Genomic DNA, 27,910 nt, shown 5'->3' with positions numbered 1-27,910 from the left:
TCCACCTTTGCCCCTGGATTACGTCACCACGTCAGTTACATCAGTTACGTGTACACGCAGCGCCAAACTGTCAGTTGAGATGCCAGTTGAGGCTGTTAGCAGTCGAAGTCTGCAGTTTGCTCGTTTCTTCGCAAACCTGAGCGGATGAACGGCGACAGGAGCGGCAGAACAGCGACTCACGTGAGTTTTTATTCAGTTTTTAACCCGACAACACCAAATAAAGCGGTTTAAAGTGACCGCGGTGATGCTAGCTGCTGCTGGTGGTTGTTGTTGTAGCTGTTAGCATCAGTTAACTCTGATTTAGTTTAATTTAAAACCAAAGATTTCAATAAAGATAAAACTCAGCTCACCAACAGCCTCTATTTCATTAATGTCTGACATTATTTCTACAGCAGCAGAAGAGTGAACGTACTCAGTGTTTAGGTGGAGCAGCTAACGTTAGCATTAACTCTGAATATGATCACAGTCTGTTCATTTTGTGGGATATGATGATGCTCAGTATGAATTAAACTATAAGTTTTAACTGTCAGGGCTGAATGTGAAGCCAGTAAACTGTGTCTGGTGGGACTTTAACCCCAATTAGTTCACTATCTGCGAAGAAAATAATGGACAAAGAGCACAAACCTAATGCAAATCATTGAGAGACAGTTAAAACATTCAACATTTAGCCACAAAACAGTGGAGATTATTTCACTGTGAGTGATTTTGTCTTTGTAAACCTCCGATTATCAGCAGACTCAAATAGAACACCTTTCTGACTTGTTTCACAGTGGTGACAGAACATCAGTGCTCTGTCTTACAAAAAAAATTACAAAATATTACAAAAATGAGACTCAAACTACAAAAGCAAGAAACAAAACAACAAAAAACGAGACAAAAAAGTTACAAAGCAACGATAATATGGACACACTGCAAAAATGAGACAAAAAAATTACACAAATGACATAAACGAGACCAAAAATAACCAAAGAAAGAAACAAAATGACAAAAAGTAGACAAACAGCACAGCGATGTATAAAAACACAAAATGACAAATGCATGAGACAAATGACATGAAACAAAGAAAAAAGAGGGAAAAAATAGACAAAAGAAGGTTACAAAGTGACAAAAAAATGGAACAAATGACAAAATGAGACAAAAAAGACAAAAAACAACAAAAACAAGGCAAAATGTTACAAAAATTAGACTCAAAACGACAAAAAATTCCACAAATGAGACCAAAAATGACAAAAGTGAGAAACAAAATGACATCAAATAGACAAATGACCAAAATGAAAAATTAAATGATTAAACTGAGACACAAAATGACAAATGGCACGAAGAGACAAATAATTAGTCCAAAAAGTTACAAAGGCAAAAACAAAAAAAAGACAAAAAAATTACACAACTGACACAAACTAGACAAAAAAAAAAGAAAATAAAGAAACAAAATGACAAAAACATGAGACAAACCACAAAAAGACCAAAAACAAGACAACATATTACAAAAATGAGGAATAAAACAACAAAAGTATTTTACTTTATGATCTAAACAACTTGTCATGGTCTAGAGATTATTTTATAGTTTTACTAATTTACAATCTGCAGTTAATGTCTTCTCTGTAATTTTTACACTTAGAGGGCCGGATTGGACCCTCTGGAGGACCACTTTTGGCCCACGGGCCTCATGTTGGACACTCCTGATGTAACTGCTTTAATGACAGCAGGAATCTCACTGGAAGTTGTGTAATAACATTACTGGCTGATGTTGTGAGAGAGTTTGTGCAGAGAGAACAGATACAAAGAGTGTGTTGTTGTGTTTGATCCTTGTGTTCGTCTCCATACGTTGTTTTCTGACTTCTATAAGGAGCCCCAGGAGCAGATTACTGCAGCAAATCCTCAACAACAACCGCTGTCATTGTGTGGTACTATGTGGGTTTAATGTCGGTCAGAGGGAGGATTGTGTGTTTTCTTTTCTGAAACGTGTTAATGGGAAACTTTCTGCTCCACAGTGAACCAAAGACGACGGAAAGAGACAGCCATGGGAGGCCTGCTATCCAGATGGAGGGTGAGGGAATTCAGTTTAGAATAACACGCCAGGGGGTTTAAACTGTCTCCTTTTGTCTTGTTCCTGTCATTTTTGTCTAGTTTTTGTTGTTTTGTGTCTCATTTTTGTCGTTTTGTGTCTCATTTTTGTCGTTTTGTGTCTTGTTTTTGTTGTTTTGTGTCTCGTTTTTGTTGTTTTGTGTCTTGTTTTTGTTGTTTTGTGTCTCGTTTTTGTTGTTTTGTGTCTCGTTTTTGTCGTTTTGTGTCTCGTTTTTGTCGTTTTGTGTCTCGTTTTTGTTGTTTTGTGTCTTGTTTTTGTTGTTTTGTGTCTTGTTTTTGTTGTTTTGTGTCTCGTTTTTGTCTCTTTATGTCTCATTTTTGTTGTTTTGTGTCTTGTTTTTGTTGTTTTGTGTCTCGTTTTTGTTGTTTTGTGTCTCGTTTTTGTTGTTTTGTGTCTCGTTTTTGTTGTTTTGTGTCTTGTTTTTGTTGTTTTGTGTCTTGTTTTTGTCTCTTTATGTCTCATTTTTGTTGTTTTGTGTCTTGTTTTTGTTGTTTTGTGTCTCGTTTTTGTCGTTTTGTGTCTTGTTTTTGTTGTTTTGTGTCTCGTTTTTGTTGTTTTGTGTCTTGTTTTTGTTGTTTTGTGTCTTGTTTTTGTTGTTTTGTGTCTCGTTTTTGTCGTTTTGTGTCTTGTTTTTGTCTCTTTGTGTCCCGTTTTTGTTGTTTTGTGTCTTGTTTTTGTTGTTTTGTGTCTCGTTTTTGTTGTTTTGTGTCTTGTTTTTGTTGTTTTGTCTCGTTTTTGTCGTTTTGTGTCTTGTTTTTGTTGTTTTGTGTCTTGTTTTTGTCTCTTTGTGTCCCGTTTTTGTTGTTTTGTGTCTTGTTTTTGTTGTTTTGTGTCTCGTTTTTGTCGTTCTGTGTCTTGTTTTTGTCGTTTTGTGTCTCGTTTTTGTCGTTTTGTGTCTCGTTTTTGTCGTTTTCTGTTTCATTTTTGTCATTTTCTCTCATTTTTGTCGTTTTCTGTTTTGTTTCTGTCTTTTTTGTTTCATTTTTGTCTTTTGTGTCGTGTTTCTGCTTTTTTTATGTCTTCTTTGGAGCCACAATGACTAACCAGTTAACTGTCAACTGTAAAATAATCAGTAATAAGTATTTTGATCATCGGTTTGGCTCATTTTTAAGAGTAAAACAGTCTAAAATGTGAATGTCTTTGAGTTTCTTTCCTCCACTAGGAGTCAAAACAGAACATTTATCACCATTTTCTGACGTGTTCTTGACCAAACAGCAGAAAATGGTCTTTGGTTGCAGCCCTGCTTTAAGCACAGTGTGTCTAAATACAGGAATGAAAAATGTTCAATAGAAACTTTGTAGTAATACAGGACTAATGCAGGTTTTTATTAAAGAGATAAGAGTTTTTTTTGGTGCTGACTCCACAGATTGTTGCATGTCCTGGGACTGGCTTTTCAGAATAAAAGCTTTAAATAAAACGGGGGCAGCAGACTGTCTACCTGGCGAGCTAAATTTTTTAGAAAAAATACTCAAAACCCTTAAAGTTCATGTTAAATTCTCGTCTTTTCATGTCTAAACAAAAGGGCAGCAGGAATTTAAACAGACAGTCCTTACCTGAGTATGTTTTAAAGAGCAGAAGTGATTTATTTCTGTGTGTATTTTTAGCTTTAGCCCTGAACAGTGAGCTAAACGTTTTGTCCTGTGAGACGCTCTGGTCATGAACACACTGAACTCAGACTAGATTCAGCTCCTATTTTTAGACGTAGTCAGAGGGAAACGTCAGGTTTGCTTTGTCCACATGAAGCTCAGATGTTCAGTGAGCTAAAAACTGATAAAACACTAATGAACATGGATTTACAGGAACAGTCTGTGAGTGTTTACTGTGCGTCTGTTTGCTGCTCTGACGGTGATTTTCTGATTTTTATCCCCGATCCAGATGAAGCCGACCACAGTGGAGCAGCTGGAGAACCTGGACAAGGTACTGATGATGTGTTTTACAGATTTATGAACTCACACATGGAAAATTAATGAGCTCCAGCCCATAATAAGAATCTGAAATATGAGCTCAGTCATTTTGGACCCATTTCTAGTAATTTCTTTAACCCTTCTCTGTCATCCTAGACCGTTAACTCACGTTGGACAGATTTTGAACAATCGAGGAGCTTTTGTGAAGCAAGTTCTGGACTAATTTGAGTCATTTCTAGCTATTTTGCACATCTTTTGGGTCATTTTTGACAAATTTTGACAACATTTAGAGAACATACTTATTTTCTGAGAACATATTTGAGTCATTTTGGACATTTTTGTTTTTAGTCCTTTTTAGAACCCTTCTAAGCCATCCTAGACATCCTTTTGGACAGATTCTGACGGTAAAAGAGGATTTTTGAGCAACCTCTCAACACATTTCTCATAATTTTGGACAAATGACAACAAGTGAACACTCCATGATCACATGATTGTGATCCTACAACAAATCCACCGCTGAGGACCACGAATGTTTATCAGACTGTGACTGTGAATAATTCCTACTTTTTAAAGACAATTTTAATAGTTTGAGGACATTTTATAGTCATTTTGGACCCATTTTTAGTAATTTCTTTAACGCTTCTCATCCATCCTAGACCATTAACTCATCTTGGACAGATTCTGAACAGTTCAGGGGGATTTTCTGAGCAAGTTCTGGACTAATTTTAGTAATTTTGCACACATTTCGGATCATTTTTGCCAAATTTTGACAACATTTAAAGAACATTCTTATTTTCTGAGATCAGATTTGAGTCTTTTTGGACGTTTTTCTTGTTTTTAGTCATTTTTGGAACCCTTCTAATCCATCCTAGACGTCTTTGTCTGCGATCTGAAGTCATTTATAGAACCAGAACAGCATGAAGAAGGAGAGAGAATCAGAAATGTCTTCTGTCAGTAGGACTCAGTTAGAATGATGGAAACCAGAGATAAGTTATTTATTTTACAAAAACTGACATATTTCCTCTACATACTACGGATATTTACCAATGTAGATTTTAAATTAGTGTTATACTGTAAACACGGTTCAGCTGAAAACTCTGTTTTTTTGTCATGGGACTGTTGGTCGTAGCTGAGTCAATATTAGCTTCACAGATGCACTGAAAAATGCAGAATTTTTAGTTTTTCACACTATCTGGTTCCAACAAAGGCTTTATTTTTAATGAATCTGTCACTGAGGCGTGTAGAATAAATGGATTTTGGTGAATTCTTACAGTATAGTAACTGTTTTTTCAGTTTGCTGCTTTTCTTGGCTCCTAAATTGTCTCATTGTGGTGATTTTAACGTGCTGCTGGTTTTTATGGTTCAGCGGCTTAACGTCCGTCTTTCCTCTGCAGGAAATCAAAGAGCTGGAGGAGTTCAGAGCCAAAAACCAGCGGCTGCAGAAGGTAAAAGCGGTAAAACGTGACGACGTACAGCGACACAGCTGGGCTTTCCTCACCGATGTGTTTGTGTGTGCAGCTGTGGGTGGGCCGGCTGCTTCTCTACTCGTCTGTTCTCTACCTGCTGACGTCTCTGGTCGTCTACTGCCTCTACCTGCCTGAAGAGTGGCTGCAGAGGATCGCCATGGCCCTGCCTTTCTTCATCTACCCCGTCCTGTGAGCGATGCCTCCGTACCGATGCGTGTTTAACCTGGTGTCGTCCTGTGGGTCAGATAGACCCGTTTTAAAGTCTGAAAATGTGGGAAAAGATGTATCTTTATGTCCACATTTTCAACATTTTTGGACAATTTTTCAACATTTTTTGGTGGAGAAAAAAAGAAATGTTAAAAAAAGTTTCTTAAAGAACATTCACATAAAAATCAACCAAAATCCAGCACATTTCTCTGGATTTTGATTTTTATGTGAATGTTCTAAAAGAAAATATTAGAAGTTTTACTGATACATATGGAATCATTTTTTATATTTGTAGGATTTTTTTGGGAAGATTTCTATTCATTTTTTGAAAATATTTACAAGAATTTTCTTGCCAAATTTGGGGATTATTTTTGAAATAAAACTTTTAAGGAATTATTGGAACTTTCTTGCTGAAGGTTTTGCAAATTTTCTGAAATTTTTTTGCTGAATTTTTTTGTTTTTTCAGACAAGGAAGCAATATTTTTTGCTGTGGGTAAATGAAGACAAGCGGAGGTTTAATCCATTTTATTCTGGTGCAGTTTTACGAGTAAAAGCAGGTGCTGGTGTTCATTTGACGCTCATAATGGAGGATGTTTGTTTGTCTTCTGCAGCGTTTGGTTCATCAGGAAGTTGTTGATTTTCCTCTTTTCCAAACGCACCGAGAGAAACAGTAAGTTCAGCTCAAACTTTACATTTTGTTGATTATTAGAGTTTTAAAATCACATTTCAAACTTCATTCTTTTGTTAAGTTTCTCTTTTTTGTTTTACCAAAGTTGAAGAAAACCTGAAATGAAGATGTCCAACATTTTCAATAACAGTGATTCCACAGAGTATAGATTTTTATTATTTAGACCAGGGGTGTCCAACATGAGGCCCGTGGTCCAAAAGTGGTCCTCCAGAGGGTCCAATCCGGCCCTCAAAGTGTAAAAATTACAGAGAAGACATTAACTGCAGATTGTAAATTAGTAAAACTATAAATTTAAAACCATTTCTAGACCATGACAAGTTGTCTGGATCAGAAAGTAAAATACTGGATTGTTCCTTTGTTGTTTTGTGTCTAATTTCTGTAATATTTTGTCTTGTTCTGTTGTTTTTTGGTCTTTTTTGTGTGACTTTGGTCGTTTGTCTCAGGTTTTTATCTTTGTTTCTTGTTTTTGTTGCTTTGTTTCCTTTTTGCCTCGCTTGTGTTTTTTTGTCATTTTGTGTTTTCCTTTGTTTGTTGTTTTGTGTTTTTTGGGCCGTTTTGTTTCTCGCTTTTGCCATTTTTTTATCTTATTTGTGTCTTATGTAACTTTTTGCCTCTTTTTTGCCATTTGTCCATTTTTTTGTCGCTGTCTAACTTTTTGTCTCTTCCTTGTTTTGTTTTGTGTCGTTTGTCTCATTTTTGTCCTTTTGTTTCTCGTTTTTGTCCATTTTTTTTTTTGCTTTGTCACTTTTGTCTAATTATGTGTCTCTTTGTGTTTTTTCTTGTTTGTCACATTTTTTCCCATCTTGTGTCTCAATTTTATCGCTTTGTTTCTCTCTTTTGTCATGTTTGGTCTGGTTTATGTCATTTTTTGTCTCACGTGTTTGTTATTTTGCTTCTTTTTTGTCGTTTTCTGTTTCCTTTTTGTCTCGCTTGTTGCTTTCATCATATTTTTGTCACTTTGTGTTTTGCTTTATTCATTGTTTTGTCTTGTTTTTGTCATTTTTTTTGTCTCGCCAATGTTGTCTTTTTTGTCGTTTTGTATCTTTTTTTGTGTAATTTTTGTCCTTTTTTGTTTTGTTTGTGTTGTTTTTTGTCTTTTTATGTCTGACTTTTCTCGTTTGTCTGTTTTTTTGTCGCTTTGTGCCTTTTTTGTCTCTTGTTCGTTTCATGTCGTTTGTCTCATTTTTGTCATATTTTGTTTTGGTTGTTTTTTGTCTTTTTTTGTGGTTGTGATCCTCCAGTAAATCCTCTGGTTCAGGTCCAGGTGACTAAATGTTGTGTTTCTTTGTAGACACTCTGTGATCTGGAAGCTGTAATGTGGAAATGATAAACTGAGGATGAATGCTGATGAAAATGAACTTATTTTTCTTACGAATTTTCAAGTTGTTCATGATGTTAACGTCAGAAAAAAGTCTAAAATAAATGCAGTACAAAAATAAAATGCAGATTAATTGGCTTACTAATATCTTAAATACACGCCTGTTTGATTTTTTTTAGACTTTTAGAGCAGAAATGGATGAAAATGAAACTGAATGCAGATGATTTTTTTTGTCTTTTTTCTAGATGATAAACTGGAAGACCTGAAGGTTGTCAAAAAGAAGATTGTAAGTTTCTAATCCTTCACACACAGAGACTGTTGATATTATGGGTTGTAGGCAGTCTGGCAGACCTTCCTCCTCATGTCGCCGTTTCTAGTCTGTGGTGCTTCATTTAGAAAAGCTAAAACAGTCTTCATCCTGTTTGGAGTTTATCTTTATTTTTCAGGTAGATTTCCTTTGTCGTTGTTGATTCATAGTGAGTGTTTTTATTTATTTAAAATGGGAATGTTCTAACTGAAGTTTTGTGTTTCCAGCTGGAGGAGGTGATGGAAACAGAGACGTACAAAAACGCCAAACTCATCCTGGAACGCTTCGACCCTGAAGCCAAGAAGAAAGCTGTGAGTGCTGCTGCTCATTTATTTCATCTGTTTCTGCAGTGTTGTTACTCCAACAAGGAGCATGGTGGACTTATGTGATGATCGGCGTCTGGCTGTCTGTTCATCTGTTCGTCTGTTCGTCTGTCTGCAACTTTACTCTAAAACAAAGTAACAGTTCTGGATGAAATTTTCAGTGAAGGTCAGAAATGACACAAGGACCAGGTGATCAGATTCTGTCAGTGATGCAGCTTATAGTCTGGATCCACGGATTAGTTAAAGATTTCTGTATCATTGTGAGATAGCAGCATGGCGTCACTGTAACCATGACAACCAGTGAACACTACATCAGCTGTTTGTGATCCTACTACAAATCCACCTCTGAGGACTTATCAGGACTTATCCATCAGAAATGATCCAAGGAACAGCTGATTAAACTGTGGGGGTGTTTCTGAGTCCCGTCAGTTCCTGCTACATATTTAGGTCATGTGATCCGGTGTCCGTACATAACGTACACGTGCAGAACAGACGCCTGTACTCAGAGAAATGTCACTTTGTTTGTGGGTACATCTGTATTAAATGGTGCCGTGATTTCTGCCGTGAATTTTTTAGTGATTTCATCCGTCAGAAACGATACAGCGACTGAGCAGCCTAGGAGGAGGACTGAGCTCTCTGAAGATGTTTCTTGTCTTTTACTGCGTCTTTGTTTTGTGTGATACTTACATGGTTTGTTGTGTTGTAGGAGCTGGAGTCGACTCCAGTGCGTTCTCCGATGACTCCCAGACCCGGACAAGGTGAGACGTCGACAGGATGAAGTGATGTTTGATCGTCTACAGACCAGAGTCACAGAAACTCTCCTGTTAAATCATAAAACCACGTCACATTCTGCCTCTGAAGCAGCAACAAAGCAGATTCCAGGAAGAACTTGTTTCCTCTCCGCAGAACTTCGGCAGAGGGGCATCCCGATGAGGCCGATGCCGATGGGAACGCCGGCCGCGATGGGAATGACGCCGCCACCCGGAGCCCGGCCGATGATGGGCCCAGGAGGGACACCTGTGGGTAAGGAACACCTCACCTGTAGACAGGCAGGTAAACTCAGAACACTGTGAGGAATATCAGACAATCAATACTCCGTCTCAGATCATCAAATTATGAAACATTCTCTGCTCTGTGAATGTCTCTGATTTGCCTGAAAGCATAAACTCTGGATATTTGTCAAGATTTCTGGGAAGTTCTAGGTTGATATATGGAGTTATTCTGAGATTAAAGTTCTTTTTAAAAATGCCATTTGACCTTTTTCTCTCTGAACAGCAATATCTCAGTCAGTATTAAAGATAAAAAGCTGACATTTTCTCTGTTATTTCTCAGCATGACATCGATCAGGATCTGTTTTATCCAACAAGTTAAATAATAATTCAGTTTTTCTGCTTCAACTTGATGGTTCAACAAGTATTTCTTAATAAAGAGTGTTCTGTGGGTTTTGTTTTATGGTGACATGCAGCTAAATATGGCTCAGAAATATTAAATCACTTCTGCGTTGTAATTTTTTTTGTTAATGAGCTCAAATATATAACTGATGGAACGGCTTCAGAATCAGAGATTATTTGATCTACTCATCCAATATTACAGATTATATTAAGATAATATTCTGAATCAATGTCATGATGAGTAATAAGAGTGAAATGTTTGGTTTTTTTCTTTGACAGTTTCTGAGATATTATTGTTCAAACAGACTCAAATTTGAACTTAAGAAATGATCTGCTTAAAGAGGATCTACAGGCAGTTTTTGAGCGCAAGAATTTGATAAAAGAATCTAAAACTTCACAGATATCGTTTTAAATATCCAGAGTTTATGATGTAAAAGTTTCAAATAGCTCAGAGCCAGTGAAGCAGAAGTCTCGGATGATTTTAGACGGAATAGTCCACATCAATCGGTGAAGATTTTCTCGGGCGTAGCTCTGAGTCGAAGGCAGCTGAAATGAAGAACCGGTCCGGCTGTCTTTGACTTGTTTCTGTCAGACGTCAGTTTGCGTCTTTATCTGGTGTTGCTCTTCCAACAGAACCTGTTCCTCTCTCAGCTCCAGGAGGACCGCCGGAGAGATCCGCTCTGTCGGCCTCCATCCTGCAGGGGGCAGCACCCAGGACGCCCTGTTCCCCCATACCTGGTGTAGGTGGGTAGGAACACCTGGGACTGTTGTCTGGCAAAGGAATGTTTGTAGGAACGTCTAGATCCTGTTAAAGGGGAGCTTCACCCGGCCGAGCACTAAAAATGACCAATGCTGAAAGCTTCATATTGCACACACTTTTTAAGATAAGGTATGCAACCTGTACATGTTTAGAGACCTCTAAACACCAACTTTACTGTGAAACCATATTTTTTCATTTTGAACAACTGGATTTAAATTAAATACTGTTAAATTATGGAACCCGATATTAAATCTTGTATTTGCCCCAAGCAAAATCTCATGCAGTGTTTAACATAAAATGATACCAACGCACCACGTAGAACTTTAAGTATGGACCTGTGCATCTATTAGGCATTTTGTCCTATTTCACTGTGGTTACCATGGTAATGAAACCAAACAATTACTACAAATATTTTCATATATAACTCAACATAGAATGAAGTTATCAAAAAATGGCTAATAGGTGCATTCTACATAGCCTGTACTAGCAGCATGGCAACAATGGGAAGTTTTGGTCAAAAGCGTAAGAAGGTAAATTAAGGGGCAGTTTGTGTGTGTCCGAAAATCAAGTTTTGAGAAATCGGCACTTAAAGTTTATGAGTGATGACTCATTATATAAGCAATCAAATAAAAAAGCAATTCATCAGGAGAAAGAATACATGTTTAGGTATATGATAATCATCTTGTTTAAAATTGGACTTTTTTACCCAAATCTATCATATTTGAAAGTAAAGCTCCCCTTAATATCTGCAGATACTGAGTCCTAATCTGATTCCATTTTCCTGGTAATAAACCACCAAAATGTATTAAAGTCTGTCCTGCTTAAGAAGATCATGATAAAACCTGATTTTATACTTTCAGGCTGGTTCTTAAAATACTATAGAACTTTAATAATTCTGAAGGAAATTCCTAAATCTTACTAAGATGATCAGGAGAGCACAGTGAGAGTTTAGTTAGCAACAGACACCATGTCAAAGACTTCTGAGGAGATGAATGACCTCCAAGCAGAGCTCTGGTGTTCAGAGACGTCTACACGCCGTCTGATTTTTGGCCAGCGCAGACCAAAGATGCAATGGTGAGAGAATCATGGCGATATCTTTGGTCGTGGCTCTGAATCAGTGGTGTACGTCATACTGTGAGACAGGTGACATGGTGACCAAGGACAGTGTCATAAATTTGTGGGGATCGTCTCCCAGTGTGATGCTGCTGGACCTACGACAACTAACTAACCGACCAATAGAAATGCAGGATGAGATGACGTACTGATCAGTAAACCCACATAGACGGTCTGAGGTGACAAAACACATCAAAACAAATCTGTGGGGTTTAAACAGAGAAGACAGCCTGGTAGAGTTGTGGCAGCAGAAGCCTTTTAGACGTGTCCTCCAGCTCGAACCACAACTGGACAACAGAACGAAACATGGAAGGATATAGTGACTACCAGGTTAGTACGCTAACATTAGCGGCTAACAAACACACACCGCTGTAAGTAGTGGCCACAGCACTTAGTTTATGTTACTAAATAATGTTTATGCTCCTGTTGTTTATTTTTCATGGATGGACGGAGCACACTGATGACGTTTTGTTCTTGCACATTCACTAGGCTGAGATTCAGCGGCGTTTTCATCATTTAATCTGCACACAGCAAACGTCACGTCGTGCCCAAAGATTATTAGATTCACGTCATACAGCGTAGCGAGCTGTGAACTTTGCTAAAATCACACAGTGTGCAGAGGCCTTCAGACAAACAGGAATCAACCAGGAGTTCCTTTCACATTTGCAAAAGGCAAATGTCCCCTATGGTCAGTTTCTGTTATCGTTTAGTCGTTGATTGACAACACTGCAATTATCAAATGAGAAAATGATTAAAAATGAATTGTGCATTAGGTCCTGGACTTACGTCAGAGTTCCGTTCCTACAGATTGATGTAAGTCGGTTTTCGCTGTGAGTTGGAACTCCAGTGAAAATGTAAACAAAGCCGTTACGTACATCACAATATCGATCATAAAGTCATGAATGCCAACGACTTTCATCCATGGATGAGCCATTTTCCAGGAGGAAAACAGAGTTTGTTGATCTGTTTTTACAACCTGACCCATGTTTGTCGGTGTTTCTTCCTGTTCCCATCATTGTATTCTGTCTAATTTCACTTCCATGGAGACGGCTTTCCTTTTCTTCCAGCATCAGAAGAGTCTGACTTATGCTGGGAGCCATAATGAAGGACAAAAAGTTAGTGAATGTAGCACAATCCAAGGTGGAGTACAACCAGAGAATGGAAACAAAGCCGTCTGATAGCGCCGTGTGACGAAACGTCGTAGGTCGATGATGTATACCGAGGAACCCCTGTACTCTCCTTTTATGGCCCCTATCTGAGTTTAAAGCTGAGATTTAAACTGTACATGCTCTGGTTCTGGTGGTTTCTGGTTTTATGCACCACTGGTCCCAGTGTGTGGTGAACTGCAGTAAAACCTCAAACCTCTACATGTTTCTGTACATCCCAGAGGAGTAGTGGAGTCTCTACTGTCTGTATTCACTCCTACATGTGGACTTCCTGCAGGTCTACATCCTCCAGGTCCTCCGCTAGCCAGACCCATCCTCCCCAAAGACAGAGGAGCTGTGGACAGAGTCATCGAGTACCTGGTGGGGGACGGACCGCAGAACAGGTGAACAGCCATGGACTACCTGTACTACACCTGTACTTCCTGTACTACAGCAGTACTACACCTGTACTACCTGTACTATTTGGACTACTTATACACTGACAGTCATTAAAAAGTCTGAGACCATATTTTTCAACACAATTTTTATTTTGAAGCCCCAAACTAAATTTTCTTCATATGAATCATTTGTTTAGCATATTGGCATACAGAAACAAAAATGTAAAGTTTCAAGAATGATTTCAAAATAAAGAATGTCACAAAAGAAAACGGCACCTGCCAAACACAAAGTCAGAGCAGTCAATACCGAGCATGGCCTCCATGTGCTTGGATGCAGGCAGCAATCCGTCGGCGCATGCTTTGGACCAGGCTTCTGATTGTGGGTTGGGAACAGCCCATACGCCTGGATACATCACTGTAGCTCAAAGCGGCCTCCACCATACCCAGTGCCCGGAGACGTTGTTCATGTGATAGACGCGGCATGATGCTGTTCACTGGACTAACAATGGTGGCCTTTTTTGGGCCTTTATATAGGCCTTCAAACCCATTCTCACATTGTGCAGATACTCACTGAGTACTGCTTGGTGTGTGTTTGGTTCACTTTTGCAAAGTGACCAACCCATGTGCAATGAATCATGACAAAATGACAACTCATCATTATCTCAACTACCAGGGCACTTGATCATCAGTAAATCCACAATGAATCATTACAACCCCCCTACAAGTAGAATTCTGCCTACATTTCTACCTCAGAGTTTCTGTTGACTGTCAGTATACTAGCTGTACATCCTGTACTTTTTACCATTACTGCAGTGGAAGAAAGTTTCCAGTTTGTAATATTCTGTGTCGTAATGAAACTGATCATCATCATCAGAATAACTTGTTGTTAGTTTATGGCTCTGAACTTTAACTTCCTTCTGCAGTTTACCAAATTTCGTATACGTTATAAATCATTATATATACGTTAAATATTACTACATGTCGTTCTCCAGACGGTGTATTTCCTTCCTCATCCTGCGTTTGGTTCTTGTTTCCTCCAGATACGCTCTGATCTGCCAGCAGTGTTTTTCTCATAACGGCATGGCGCTGAAAGAAGAGTTTGAATATCTCGGTAAGATCACAAAATTAAATTTAGTTCATTTTAATCTTACAAAAATGTTAAAAACCCGAAACCATCAAGTCTTGCCAACACTGGAGCAGATGGAGGCTCTAAAGACATTTAATTATTTGTGTTTTTAATTTGCTGAAAAGTCCCAGATTTGTCGTCACTGTTGCTTCCAGCGGAGTCTCTGTGGTGGTTTTCTCTCCACATGCTGTAGATGTGTTTCTTCTCTGAAAAAAGTTGAAAAAATAACCTAATCCTGATGTCAGGGAAAATGTATTCATATACATCAGTCAGAAAATCAAAATTGTTTCCATTGTTCTTTTGTATCTAATTTTTGTGGTATTTTTTCTTGCTTTTGTTGTTTTTTGTCTTCTTTTGTGTGACTTTTATCGTTCTGATCCTCCAGTAAATCCTCCATGGTTCAGTTCCAGGTGACTAAATGTTGTGTTCCTTTGTCGACACTCTGTGATCTGGAAGTTGTAATGTGGAAATGATGAACTGAGGCTGGAGCTTGATTAAACTGCATTTATAAAAAACACATTCAGGTTGTTGATGTTTAGTAAAAAGATAATTCCTTACATCTGAACATTTTTGCACTAAACCAAAGGAACCATGAGGAGTTGTGGTTATTTATGGGCCATTATGCTGTGGTTTTACTGGTTTTACTGGAGATCAGACTGGGCTGAATGTGGAACCTGGACTAAGATGAGTTTGACTCTCCTGGACTAAAGTGACACATTCAGGTTCTTGACATCATGTAGAGCTGACCAATCCAGAATAATGGTGCTGATGCTCCTTTAAAGCTCTACTGGATCATTCTAATAACTATCCAGAGTGATTTGCATCCAGTACCTGTGTTACGCTTATAAAACGATGCAGCCTCCTCTCTCATGTCGTCCTCTGTTGTCTCTCCTCCCCTCCAGCCTTTCGCTGTGCTTATTGCTACTTCTTGAATCCGGCCAGAAAGACTCGTCCTCAGGCCCCCAGACTGCCAGAGTTCAGCTACGAGAGGAGGCTGAGGGCTGAGTCCCGCTCCCCAGGACCATCACCTCGTTCTGGGACGGACACGGAGGAGAGCGCGCCCCCCTCTGGAGGTACGGAGCCACACACACCTAACACAGAGCAAATCTAAAGAACAAATACATGTTTGAGAGCAAAACAGAAGAATAAAGTTCACCTTTAGAGGCTCAGCATCCATGAACTCACTGTTGGTTTTCTCTGTCACTGACTCAGCCTCCTAACCTCCCTCCTCCTGACGCTGTGTTTGATTCCTGTCAGCTGTAGTGACTTTAATTCTTGTGTAGTTCTTAGAGAAACCAGACGTCACTAAGGTTTAACCCTCTGAACTCCAGGCAGCAGCTTCTGGACATGTTTTAAAACTCCCATCGCATTTTAACTCATTGTCAACCATTTTTCTGTCTAAAGTCCTGAAGGAGAGAGAACTCAGAATGATACAGTTATAGTGACAATGTCTCTGTTAAATTACCACATAGAGATGCAACAAAACAACTAAATGATGTAACAACACAACAAAAAGACACACAATGACCTGAAAGAGACGTGAAGAACAACCAACAACACAACATGTCCGCAATGAGACTAAATCTCAACTACAAGATGCAAAAAACAGCAAAGAGCTAAAGTCCTGCAGCTCTAAAGGAAACACAGCAACATGGAGAAGGAGAGAGAAAGAAGAAATGTCTTCTGAGCAGCCGTTAGAATGGTGGAAACCAGAATAACTAACAGGAAGAGTTGCATTTCTTTGGTAATTTATTTGACAAAAACTAGAACCAACATGTTTCCAAGATTCCACAGATGTTACCAACACTGGAAAAACTGGAGGCTCCACGTGCCGTAGATATTTGACTATTAAAGCTTCTAGAAAGATCTGATCATCATCTGTAGAAGATGCTCCACCGTCAGCTGTAGAAGATGTTCCACCGTCATCTGTAGAAGATGTTCCACCGTCAGCTGTAGAAGATGCTCCACCATCATCTGTATAAAGATGTTCCACCGTCAGCTGTAGAAGATGTTCCACCATCATCTGTAGAAGATGTTCCACCATCATCTGTATAAAGATGTTCCACCGTCAGCTGTAGAAGATGCTCCACTGTCATCTGTAGATGTTCCACCATCATCTGTAGAAAATGTTCCACCATCATCTGTAGAAGATGCTCCACCGTCATCTGTAGAAGATGTTCCACCGTCATCCGTAGAAGATGTTCCACCGTCATCCGTAGAAGATGTTTCACCGTCATCCGTATAAAGATGTTCCACCGTCATCTGTAGAAGATGTTCCACCATCATCTGTAGAAGATGCTCCACCGTCATCCGTAGAAGATGTTCCACCGTCATCCGTAGAAGATGTTCCACCGTCATCCGTAGAAGATGTTTCACCGTCATCCGTATAAAGATGTTCCACCGTCATCCGTAGAAGATGTTCCACCGTCATCCGTAGAAGATGTTCCACCGTCATCCGTATAAAGATGTTCCACCGTCAGCTGTATAAAGATGTTCCACCGTCATCCGTAGAAGATGTTCCACCGTCATCCGTAGAAGATGTTCCACCGTCATCCGTAGAAGATGTTCCACCATCATCCGTAGAAGATGTTCCACCGTCATCCGTAGAAGATGCTCCACCATCATCCGTAGAAGATGTTCCACCGTCATCTGTAGAAGATGCTCCACCATCATCCGTAGATGTTCCACCGTCATCTGTAGAAGATGCTCCACCATCATCCGTAGAAGATGTTCCACCGTCATCTGTATAAAGATGTTCCACCGTCATCCGTAGAAGATGTTCCACCGTCATCTGTAGAAGATGCTCCACCATCATCTGTATAAAGATGTTCCACCGTCATCCGTAGAAGATGTTCCACCGTCATCTGTAGAAGATGCTCCACCATCATCTGTATAAAGATGTTCCACCGTCATCCGTAGAAGATGTTCCACCGTCATCCGTAGAAGATGTTCCACCGTCATCTGTAGAAGATGCTCCACCATCATCCGTAGAAGATGTTCCACCGTCATCTGTAGAAGATGCTCCACCATCATCCGTAGATGTTCCACCGTCATCTGTAGAAGATGCTCCACCATCATCTGTAGAAGATGTTCCACCATCATCTGTAGAAGATGTTCCACCATCATCTGTAGAAGATGTTCCACCGTCATCCGTAGAAGATGTTCCACCATCATCTGTAGAAGATGCTCCACCGTCATCTGTAGAAGATGTTCCACCGTCATCCGTAGAAGATGTTCCACCGTCATCCGTAGAAGATGTTCCACCATCATCTGTATAAAGATGTTCCACCGTCATCCGTAGAAGATGTTCCACCGTCATCTGTAGAAGATGCTCCACCATCATCTGTATAAAGATGTTCCACCGTCATCCGTAGAAGATGTTCCACCGTCATCTGTAGAAGATGTTCCACCATCATCTGTATAAAGATGTTCCACCGTCATCCGTAGAAGATGTTCCACCGTCATCTGTAGAAGATGCTCCACCATCATCTGTATAAAGATGTTCCACCGTCATCCGTAGAAGATGTTCCACCGTCATCCGTAGAAGATGCTCCACCATCATCTGTAGAAGATGCTCCACCATCATCTGTAGAAGATGTTCCACCATCATCTGTATAAAGATGTTCCACCGTCATCCGTAGAAGATGTTCCACCGTCATCTGTAGAAGATGCTCCACCGTCATCTGTATAAAGATGTTCCACCGTCATCCGTAGAAGATGTTCCACCGTCATCCGTAGAAGATGCTCCACCATCATCTGTAGAAGATGCTCCACCATCATCTGTAGAAGATGTTCCACCATCATCTGTATAAAGATGTTCCACCGTCATCCGTAGAAGATGTTCCACCGTCATCCGTAGAAGATGTTCCACCGTCATCCGTAGAAGATGTTCCACCGTCATCCGTAGAAGATGTTCCACCGTCATCCGTAGAAGATGTTCCACCGTCATCTGTAGAAGATGCTCCACCATCATCTGTATAAAGATGTTCCACCGTCATCCGTAGAAGATGTTCCACCGTCATCCGTAGAAGATGCTCCACCATCATCTGTAGAAGATGCTCCACCATCATCTGTAGAAGATGTTCCACCATCATCTGTATAAAGATGTTCCACCGTCATCCGTAGAAGATGTTCCACCGTCATCCGTAGAAGATGTTCCACCGTCATCCGTAGAAGATGTTCCACCGTCATCTGTAGAAGATGTTCCACCATTTTGTCTTGTTTTTTCCATTTTGTATCTTGTTTTTGTTGCTTCTGTCGTTTTGTTCTTTGTGGTGGTTTTATCTCCTCCCACTGCAGATGTTTTTCTATCTCCATGTTTCCCCTCTTCTTTGCTCATCATCTGCAGAAAGATGTTCCACCATGCTGAATGGACAACTTGCTCCGGTGTTCTCTGTTTCTGAGCAATGCTGCATTTATTTACTCATGTATTAGTTATTTTTTCCTTCTGTTTTTATAAAAGTATATCCTGCAGTTCAGTTGAAAAATCCCTGAATTTGTATTTGAGAATTTACTGGCAGCTCTTCAGTCATGGTTCCTCAGCTTAAAGATTACAAAATTGTTTGTTTTTCACAGAATCCGGTTTATATTTTGCGAATTTTTGATGAAAAATCCTGATTTCAAGTTCAGTTTGGGTTATTTTCTCCAGTGGAATGTCTGTTATTCCAGCTGATAAATGTGTGATTTCGGTGATATTTGCTCCTTTTTCTCTTTAAATCCGTGCCGTTCAGACCTGCTGCGTGTTTTGGAGTTCAGAGGTTTAACAAACAGGAGCAGCACAGATTCAGTGCGTCGAGTTTCCGCTAAATGCTCGTTTCCACCGGGGGGTTTTAACGGTGTGGTCTTCTCTAGCCAAAGCTCCGGCTCCACGGAATCTGGTCCACAGTTTCTCCAGTTTCAGGATCCAGCAGAATCCAAAGACCCGTCAGAACCGACCTCTGCCGAGTCCAGGTTCCCCCTCTCTCTGCTCTGTCCCCTGATTCCAGCTGATTCTGATCAAACCGATCGCCTCCCGACCATCAATCAGTCGATCAATGATCAATAATGCCGTAGAACACAGACTGGAAGCTCTAATCATGAAGCTCAACCAGATGTGGGTCAAACGGGCTCACAGACACTTTTAATTCACATTCTGATAATCACTGGGAAAGAGTTTTCACTTATTAACCACTTATTTTCTGATAATTGACCTTCATAGATTTAAACAGAACAAACAAAGAAACAAACAACAATCCGACCAGTTTGACCCAAATCTGTTCTTCACTGAGTGCACCAAACGTTCACTCCATCTGCTCAACGCTTTATTAAGAAATATTTCAGTTATTTTAAAAAGCAGAACATTCTCTAAACCTGCAGTGATTAAAAATAAGTTATAAATGTTATTTTAGTGTTACTGGTGATTAGTTTGATTTTGGAATTACTTAAAAAACAAAAACAGGCTAAGAATTAAAATAATGTCCTCATCAGAAATCTGTAAAAATGCACATATTTACTCATATTTAAATCTAATATTTCCTGCTACGCGTTGTTTATTTTTGTTGTATTTATTTATTTGTTTGTTCTGTTTTTTTCGGCTCTCGCTGCATGTGAATGGTGAATAATTTTTATTTATTTTTAATATATTAATTTTATTTCACAGATTTTCATGTTTGTTTGTTTTTTACAGATCCTGTCTTAATAGCAGGAAAAAAAACTAAAATTAATTTACACATTGACTGTCAAACAGGCAAAAGTGTAAATAATTAAATCTGTTCTGTTTCAATCTGCGACCTTAAAATAACAATAATAATAAAGATAAATTTTATTTGTAATGCACAAAATCTGAAAGTGCTGCATTAAAGATATAAAAGGATAAAAATAAAATAAAATATAAAAAATTCAGCTACACATTTAATTAGAATTAAACACTTATTATTCAGATATTTGCTGTTATTTACATGTTATTATTTTATTTTCTTTACTGATATATTCTGTATTTTTTCCCGCTCTCTTGCAGCCAGATTTTCATTATTTTTTCACAGATTTGCATTTATTTTTTTACACCTTCATGAAGTCCAAACGAAGGTGAGAAGGTGTCGGATATTTTGTGCACAAAGTGTTTTTCTGTCTTCGTCTAACCCCGTTCAGATGTCTGTCTGATTTAATGATCTCACTGCTGATTACTGACTTTAATTTTAAATCCAATCCCAGTTTTAATTACAGTCCATTTGAATTAAGAGAAAATCACTCAGAACAGTTCCAGGCAGCTCTTCTTAGGCTTTATGTTTATTTCTCTGCTCATTTACAAAAGTCATTTCGTCTTTCTGGACAGATCCATTCTCTCCCACCAGAGAAGTTATTTCTTGAAAACCTTTTGGAACAGAAACTAAACATCCCATGGTCAGTCTTTGTAATATCATGCAGCTCTGGATCAGAGCATAGTAAGTAGAATATCAGAGCATTTCCTCTGACGTTTGTGTCGTTTGTGCTCTAGTCCCTAAACCCGGAGAGTCAAACTCATTTTAGTTCCAGATTCAGTCCAGTCTGATCTCCAGTAAAACCAGTAAAATCACAGCATAATGACCTATAAAAAAACACAGCTCCTCATGGTTCCTTTGTTTTAGTGCAGAAATGTTCACATTTAAGGAATTATCTTTTTACTTCATGAACAACCTGAAATTTATGAGGAAAAATAAATTCAGTTTCATCCACATTCATCCTCAGTTTATCATTTCCACATTACAACTTCTAGATCACAGAGTGTCGACAAAGAAACACAACATTTAGTCACCTGGAACTGAACCAGAGGATTTACTGGAGGATCACAACCACAAATACAAGACAAAATATGACAAAAATGACACAAAAGGACAAAAAATGAGACAAGCGACACGAAACTGAACAAAAATAACACAAAGAAGTTACAGTGCAACAAAAAATGGACAAATGACAAAAACGATGCTCAAAACAATGAATAAAGCAAAACACAAAATGAAAAAAAAGACAAAAAACAAGACAAAATGTTACAAAAAATTCAACGCCAAAAAATGAGACAAATGTTACAGTGACAAAAAATGGACAAATGACAAAATCAAGACCAAATATTACAAAAGCGAGAAACAAAACGACAAATAAACAGACAAAAAACACGAGCGAGACAGAAGGGAAACACAAAACCACAAAAACATGACAAATGACAAGTCAGACAAAAAGCAAGACAAAATATTACAAAAATGAGACACAACATGAAAAAGATGTGACATACTACATGAAACAAAAAATGGACAAAAGCAAGAAAAAAATTACATAAATGACAAAAGTGAGAAACAAAACGAGTCAGAAGTAGACATTACAAATGAGACAAAAAGTCAAAACGACAAAAACAGACAAAATACTCCAAAAGTAAAAACAAAACGACAAATAAACGGGCAAAAAACACAAGCGAGACAAAATGGAAACACAAACGAATGAAAACAAGAAAAGGAAAGAACAGACAAAATGTTACAAAATGTTACAAAAATGAGACGCAAAACGACAAAAGAACAATCCAGGATTTTACTTTCTGATCCAAACAACTTGTCATGGTCTAGAAATGATTTTAAATTTATATTTTACTAATTTACAATCTGCAGTTAATGTCTTCTCTGTAATTTTTACACTTTGAGGACCGATTGGATCCTCTGGAGGACCACTTTTGGACCACGGGTCAGATGTTCTTGGACCTCTGGTATCTTTCTGTGAATCCAACTTAGAGCTGAAATGAATCATATTAATCATCACAGGAGACAGAGCATCATCTTCCTGAAGTGTAGTTTTAGTTTTTCCGTTGATTCTGATGATAAAATGTTTGTTTTTCACTTTGAATGATCCTCTGGAGGTTTAGTTGTCGGCATGTTTGTTCAGCCTGATCTTCTGTGGAATGCTGCTGATTTCCTTCATCTCTGATTTTAACTCCAACAAACAATCATCTCTCCTCTCTGCCTTTTCCCGCCGTTATATCTGCTCATCGTTATTCTTCTCCTCAGATGAGAAAGAGATCGGAGATGACGAAGGACCCATGAAGGAGGCAGAGAGCCAATCAGAGGAGCCGACACAGCAGCAGGAAGAGGAGGAGGAGGAGGTCCAGGAGGAGGAAGAGGAGGAGAAGGAGGAAGTCCAGGAGGAGAAGGAGGAGAAGGAGCAGATCCACAGCGACTCCTGTGAACCTGAATCTCAGCCGTCGTAGCTTCAGAGACGAAGGAAGGACGAGTCGGAGCAGAAGGCGTTGGTCAGAGGAGGAAACACTGATGGATTAGTTTGAGTTAAAGGTGGAGAAACACTGGAGTTTATTTATACAGGAAGTCCAGATCCAGTCAGAGAAAGTTTATTCTGGAGCATCTCATCAAACAGACGCTGTTCAGAGTGGTTTCTAAGTGAAATCAGATCAAACTGTTCAGGCAACGTGAAAAAGATAAACACAGAGCTGACTGATTAAAACAAAACAGAACAACAAAAACGACACACAGAACAACAAGTAAGACGAAACACAAAATGACAGAAGTAAGACAAAAACACGAGCGAGACAGGAAACACAAAATGACAAAAACACGAGACAAACGACGAGTTGGACAACAAAGAAAAAACAAAAACAAGACAAAATATTACAGAGATGAGACACAAAATAACAAAAAATAAGAAACGAGACAGAAATAAGACAAATTTACAAAGCCACAAAAACGTACACAAATGAGACCTAAAGGAAACAAAGCAACAAAAACATGAGACAAACACCAAAAATGAAACATAAGGCAAAAAACAACAGAAACATGACAAAATATTACAAAAGAGACACAAAATGACAAAAACGATACACAAATCAACAAGTAAAGCAAAACACAAAATGATACAAATAAGACAAAAAACACAAGCGAGACATAAAAGTAATACAAAACGAGAAAAACAAGACGAACGACGAAGTCAGACAAAAAACAACAAAAACGACAAAATATTGCAAAAATTAGAAAAATGACACGAAACAAAAGCGACAGAAATTAGACCAAAGAAGTTACAAAGCTACAAAAAAATTGACAAAAATTACATGAATGACACAAACAAGACAAAGGAAACACAAAACGACAAAAAAGAGAAACAAAATATTACAAAAACGAGACGCACGAAAGAAAACCAAAGAGAGAAAATTAGACAAAAGTTGTGACAAAAATGACAAAACACGTAATAAAGTCTAATAATTCAAATACAGTTCAGGCAAGTTGAGTAAAATGAACACAGAAGTGATTAAAACAGATCACGTAAGATAAAAGTTAAATACTGAAACCAGAGTCCTTCTTTATAACAGCTGTCACACAGGAGTCATACACGGAGAATCTGAAGCTGCATCACCATTATTGGTCTAGTTTAAACTGAAAATCAGCTTCTTGTAAGATCTGCTGTACCAGTATTATGGGATGCAGCAGTAACAGAACTGCAGCTAATACTACTGGTAGTAAAAACTCAGGAGAGACGGCGACAAGGTCAACATTCATCCAAGTCATTTGATATTTAGTGTCTGCTCATACCCAGTCCCAGTCTGGTGCCACTTCCCTCATAATACACACTTCAGCTACTTTAAAGTCTCTACATCCAGTTTATCTGCTGACTGCTAAATATCTCTGCAACGTTTGAAGAAAAAACAACTGAACTTCTGCCTCCAGTCGGTTCCTTAATGTTCTGTAGCTGGAACCCTGTGGGAAAGCTCCAGTAGAACACTGTCTAAATGTGGCACTAGAGGGTAAAAATAGTGTTAGGGGGTAAATGTAGTACTAGAGGGTAAAAATAGTGTTAGGGGGTAAATGTAGTACTAGAGGGTAAATGTAGTACTAGAGGGTAAAAATAGTGTTAGGGGGTAAATGTAGTACTAGAGGGTAAAAATAGTGTTCGGGGGTAAATGTGGTACTAGAGGGTAAATGTAGTACTAGAGGGTGAATGTGGTATTAGAGGGTGAATGTGGTATTAGAGGGTGAATGTGGTACTAGAGGGTAAAAATAGTGTTAGGGGGTAAATGTAGTACTAGAGGGTAAAAATAGTGTTAGGGGGTAAATGTAGTATTAGAGGGTAAAAATAGTGTTAGGGGGTAAATGTAGTACTAGAGGGTAAATGTAGTACTAGAGGGTAAAAATAGTGTTAGGGGGTAAATGTAGTACTAGAGGGTAAATGTAGTACTAGAGGGTAAAAATAGTGTTAGGGGGTAAATGTGGTACTAGAGGGTAAACATAGTGTTAGGGGGTAAATGTAGTACTAGAGGGTAAATGTAGTACTAGAGGGTAAAAATAGTGTTAGGGGGTAAATGTAGTACTAGAGGGTAAAAATAGTGTTAGGGGGTAAATGTAGTACTAGAGGGTAAATGTAGTACTAGAGGGTAAAAATAGTGTTAGGGGGTAAATGTAGTACTAGAGGGTAAAATAGTGTTAGGGGGTAAATGTAGTACTAGAGGGTAAATGTAGTACTAGAGGGTAAAAATAGTGTTAGGGGGTAAATGTAGTACTCGAGGGTAAAAATAGTGTTAGGGGGTAAATGTAGTACTAGAGGGTAAACATAGTGTTAGAGGGTAAATGTAGTACTAAAGGGTGAATGTAGTGATAGATAGTAGGTTGCACTGAGGCTCCATAAAATCTGTTTTCTCTCCGTGACGTCAGTAAATGTAGATCAGCTGTAGTTCCTGGTTGTTCCACCAGGTGGAGCCTCTTCCTGTTTAATCCTGTAGAGACCAGAGGAGGTTAAAGCAGAGAGCATTGTGGGAGTTTGCAGCAACGGGCACCATGACAACGACTGCTGTTGGTTAATGAGCTCCAAGCAGACAAACTGGGATCGACCAGGACAAAGCTGTGTTTGTTCTCAGATCATGCGGCGATCATTTGTGATGATTATTTATTAGGACATATTTCATAATCAGCATCCTGCTACAGCTTAGGCTCTGTTAACGACGCCTGTGTGACAGCAGACATAAATAAAAGATCAAATCAGTTAAAAACACCTCAAACATCTTTGAATCCAACATACATACCTCTTGTTTAGTCCTGAACTCGTCTGTCGGTTTTCTCTAAAATGCCTCCAACAGTTTGAAGGTTTCAGAAGTTTGAGTCTGGCTTTACGTTCACGTTGCTCTGATACTTCAGATTTAAAGGAACTTTTAACGCAGCTCTTTGATTGGTTCATAGGTTTTATTTTTTACATTCACACGAGGTTCATCCTGAAATCTGAACCTGATGTTCGACAAAGTACAAGAAGAATGGAGATCAGGGTGGACCAACGTCAGCGTTGACCAACCTGATCTCCATTCTTGTTGGAGTTTCTGTTTCCTAAATCATAGCAGAACCAGTGTGAGAAGTTAAAAGACTTTGTACTGACGTTATAAATGGAATAATAGAGTGAAAGTAGGTGATAGCAGATGATCTTCATGGTGTTAAACTGACAACACTCTGCTCAGATCAGCTGGAAATAAGGACGTCTGGTATTAGAGTGAATAGTTCTGAATGTGTAGCACAAACTGATCGCTTTTTTCTGAAAAATGAACTAAACACAGAATCTGACGACATCTTTAGAGTGTTTTTAAGAGTTCTTCAAAGTGAGAAAAAACTTCCAAACAGAAATGCTGCAGATGAAACAGCAAACGGCTCATATTTACATGTAAAAGCTTCTCCATCTTCCTAATCTCTGCAGAGTTTCTGTGTTTCGTTCTCTTTTCTCGCTGTTTCCAGCGTTTTCCTGGAAACAGAATGCAGATTCACGACGTTCAGAAAATGAGTTTTACTGACATGAATGTGGGGAAAGTGATCATTTAGATGGATTAGTTGTTTTTATTAATATGTTAGAGGTAGCATTTGCCAAATGCAGTTTAATATTAGTTATAGGAACTGACAAAACTGAACCTTGAAGAAGCTCAAACTGCCAGTTTGTCCGCCTGGTCGTTGCCAGTCGTCGTTCTCAGCAGATCTTCATTTGCCAAATGCTTTCTGTTTGATCCGTATTTCCTGACTTCATTCATTTGCACTGTTTTTTACTGTTTTTTTTTTAATTTATTTGGCCTTGTTGTTTTTTATTTAGTGCTGCTGGTTGGAACATTTAGACGTGAAGTCAGGTCTGAAGGTTTAGTTTTGCTTCTGTAGCCTTTGTTAGCATCGGTTCACAGATTTAACAGTTTTCTGCTCAATTCTTAGATTTATTTTATATGTTTGCAGTCAGTGCCACCAGAGTTTGTGCCTCAGTTTACTGCTGGAATATTTATCATTTTACACGTCTTATTTATAGATTTGTAGTCTGTTTGTCAGCACTTACATGTAGTGCTCATGATTTAAAAAAATGTCTATGCAAATGTAAATATGTGGTCGCCTGAGTTCGAGAGCTCTGAGGACTGAACTACGGAACAGGATTCATAAATCCAGACTTTCTTTGAGTTAGTTGGATCAACAAAACCTAAAAATCAGAAATGAAGAGCAAAACATTCTTTGTTCATCAGGTTTTCTTCTTCAGGAACGGGTTGTTCTAATGGAGATCCATGAAGAATAAGATCAGTTAAAAAGCAGCACTGATGCTGTGAATGATGCCAGAGATTAATGCTGTAAGTTAATAAAGTGACTCTGAGCTGCACGTTAAAGCTCAGAAACCTTAAACTTCTTCATTTAAACAATCTGATACTGTCCCAGAGGAAGGAGACGAGGAAATCAGTTTAGTTTCTGAACAAATCCTGGTGAAATCAATGTTTCTGATTGATAAATATCAATAGACTGATCAATTTTCTGATCTGTGTTCAAATCGGACCAGATAGAAAAACATTTGTGTTTAAAATCCCCGATGATGAACAGAACCTCGTCTGGAGCAGGTTAGCTCCACAGCATCAGTTACCATGGAGATCTGGCTCCACAGCATTAGTTACCGTGGCGTTCTAGCTCCACAGCATCAGTTACCATGGCGATCTAGCTGTGCAGTATCAGTTACCGTGGCGTTCTAGCAGGTTTACGACATTGAAACTCTGACTTCAGCCTCATCTAACCTGCTAACTCGGTGTTCCTGCTTCGTAGCTCCGCCCTCTGATTCCAGAAACGGATCCAGGATAAAGTGAGAGAAAAAAATCAGGTGAAGTTTACAGACAACACATTAAATCCTGTTTAGTGTGAATAGATTTAGATTCTTACTCTGATCCTGTAAGAGTTTCTGATTTGTTTTTGACGCTTCAAAGCGACTCAATCGTCTGGCAGAAGTTTGAAGAAGTCAAAGCTGTGCTGAACGTTGTTGGAGTAACGCTGCCTGCTCTGGTTTACTGACTACAATATCGACAAGCTGTTTGTCCCGATAATAAACGCTGGTGATGAAAATCAAACCATAATGTAATATTTAAAGGATCCTCATTGAGAAAACCTGTCCTCTTTCTTTGCTTTGCTTGATTTATCTGCTGCATTCCAGCCAATGCTGTTTGTCATGAAATGTGTGCATGGCACGCCCAATAAAGTTTTTCAAAGTTGATGCTTTCGTGATTCTTTCATGTTGATTTTATCAGTTTCACGCATGAAATCAGCTTTCAGTCCAGTGATAAACCTTTGGAACACTCAGACTCAGCTGGGGCCTCATTTATAAAACATTGCGTAGGATCCATACTAAAGTTTGCGTACGCCGAAAATCTGAAAAGGGCGTATGCCCTTCGCCCCTGATTTATAAAACTGTGCGTAAG

General features: G+C 38.8%; 1 protein-coding gene across 8 annotated transcripts; it reads left to right on the top strand.

Moving 5' to 3' along the window:
* Positions 1-29: 29 nt before the first annotated feature.
* LOC127530221 (endoplasmic reticulum junction formation protein lunapark-B-like) lies at positions 30-27,705 on the top strand. 8 transcript variants are annotated; one of them, XR_007947173.1, is made up of 17 exons: positions 30-180; positions 1,992-2,047; positions 3,962-4,003; positions 5,385-5,435; positions 5,509-5,645; positions 6,275-6,333; positions 7,915-7,955; positions 8,204-8,287; positions 9,006-9,057; positions 9,206-9,322; positions 10,324-10,434; positions 13,007-13,112; positions 14,147-14,217; positions 15,135-15,305; positions 19,084-19,182; positions 22,236-24,053; positions 24,642-27,705. XR_007947173.1 is itself a non-coding variant. In XM_051959902.1 (16 exons), the coding sequence occupies exons 2-16, from the start codon at positions 2,021-2,023 to the stop codon at positions 22,433-22,435; spliced, it is 1,368 nt and encodes a 455-aa protein (XP_051815862.1). In that variant the 5' UTR covers positions 30-180; positions 1,992-2,020; the 3' UTR covers positions 22,436-24,590. The 8 variants fall into 8 exon arrangements, 4 of the variants coding, with proteins under 4 accessions (XP_051815862.1, XP_051815863.1, XP_051815864.1 ...); XR_007947172.1 differs by having other exon boundaries at positions 22,236-24,338; XR_007947171.1 differs by having other exon boundaries at positions 22,236-24,490.
* The last annotated feature ends 205 nt before the right edge of the window (positions 27,706-27,910 follow it).

Source organism: Acanthochromis polyacanthus, chromosome 15 (assembly GCF_021347895.1).
Source record: "Acanthochromis polyacanthus isolate Apoly-LR-REF ecotype Palm Island chromosome 15, KAUST_Apoly_ChrSc, whole genome shotgun sequence".
NCBI lineage: Eukaryota > Metazoa > Chordata > Actinopteri > Pomacentridae > Acanthochromis > Acanthochromis polyacanthus.
Note: the sequence above shows the minus strand (reverse complement) of the source record. Positions and strands in the feature narration are given on the sequence as shown.

Bases quoted from the DNA above. Each gene is read 5' to 3' on its own strand.
- LOC127530221 (XM_051959902.1), top strand. From the start codon at position 2,021: ATGGGAGGCCTGCTATCCAGATGGAGG. The intron at 9,058-9,205 runs GTGAGACGTCGA...TCCTCTCCGCAG, and splicing joins GACTCCCAGACCCGGACAAG to AACTTCGGCAGAGGGGCATC. The intron at 15,306-19,083 runs GTACGGAGCCAC...GGTCTTCTCTAG, and splicing joins GAGCGCGCCCCCCTCTGGAG to CCAAAGCTCCGGCTCCACGG.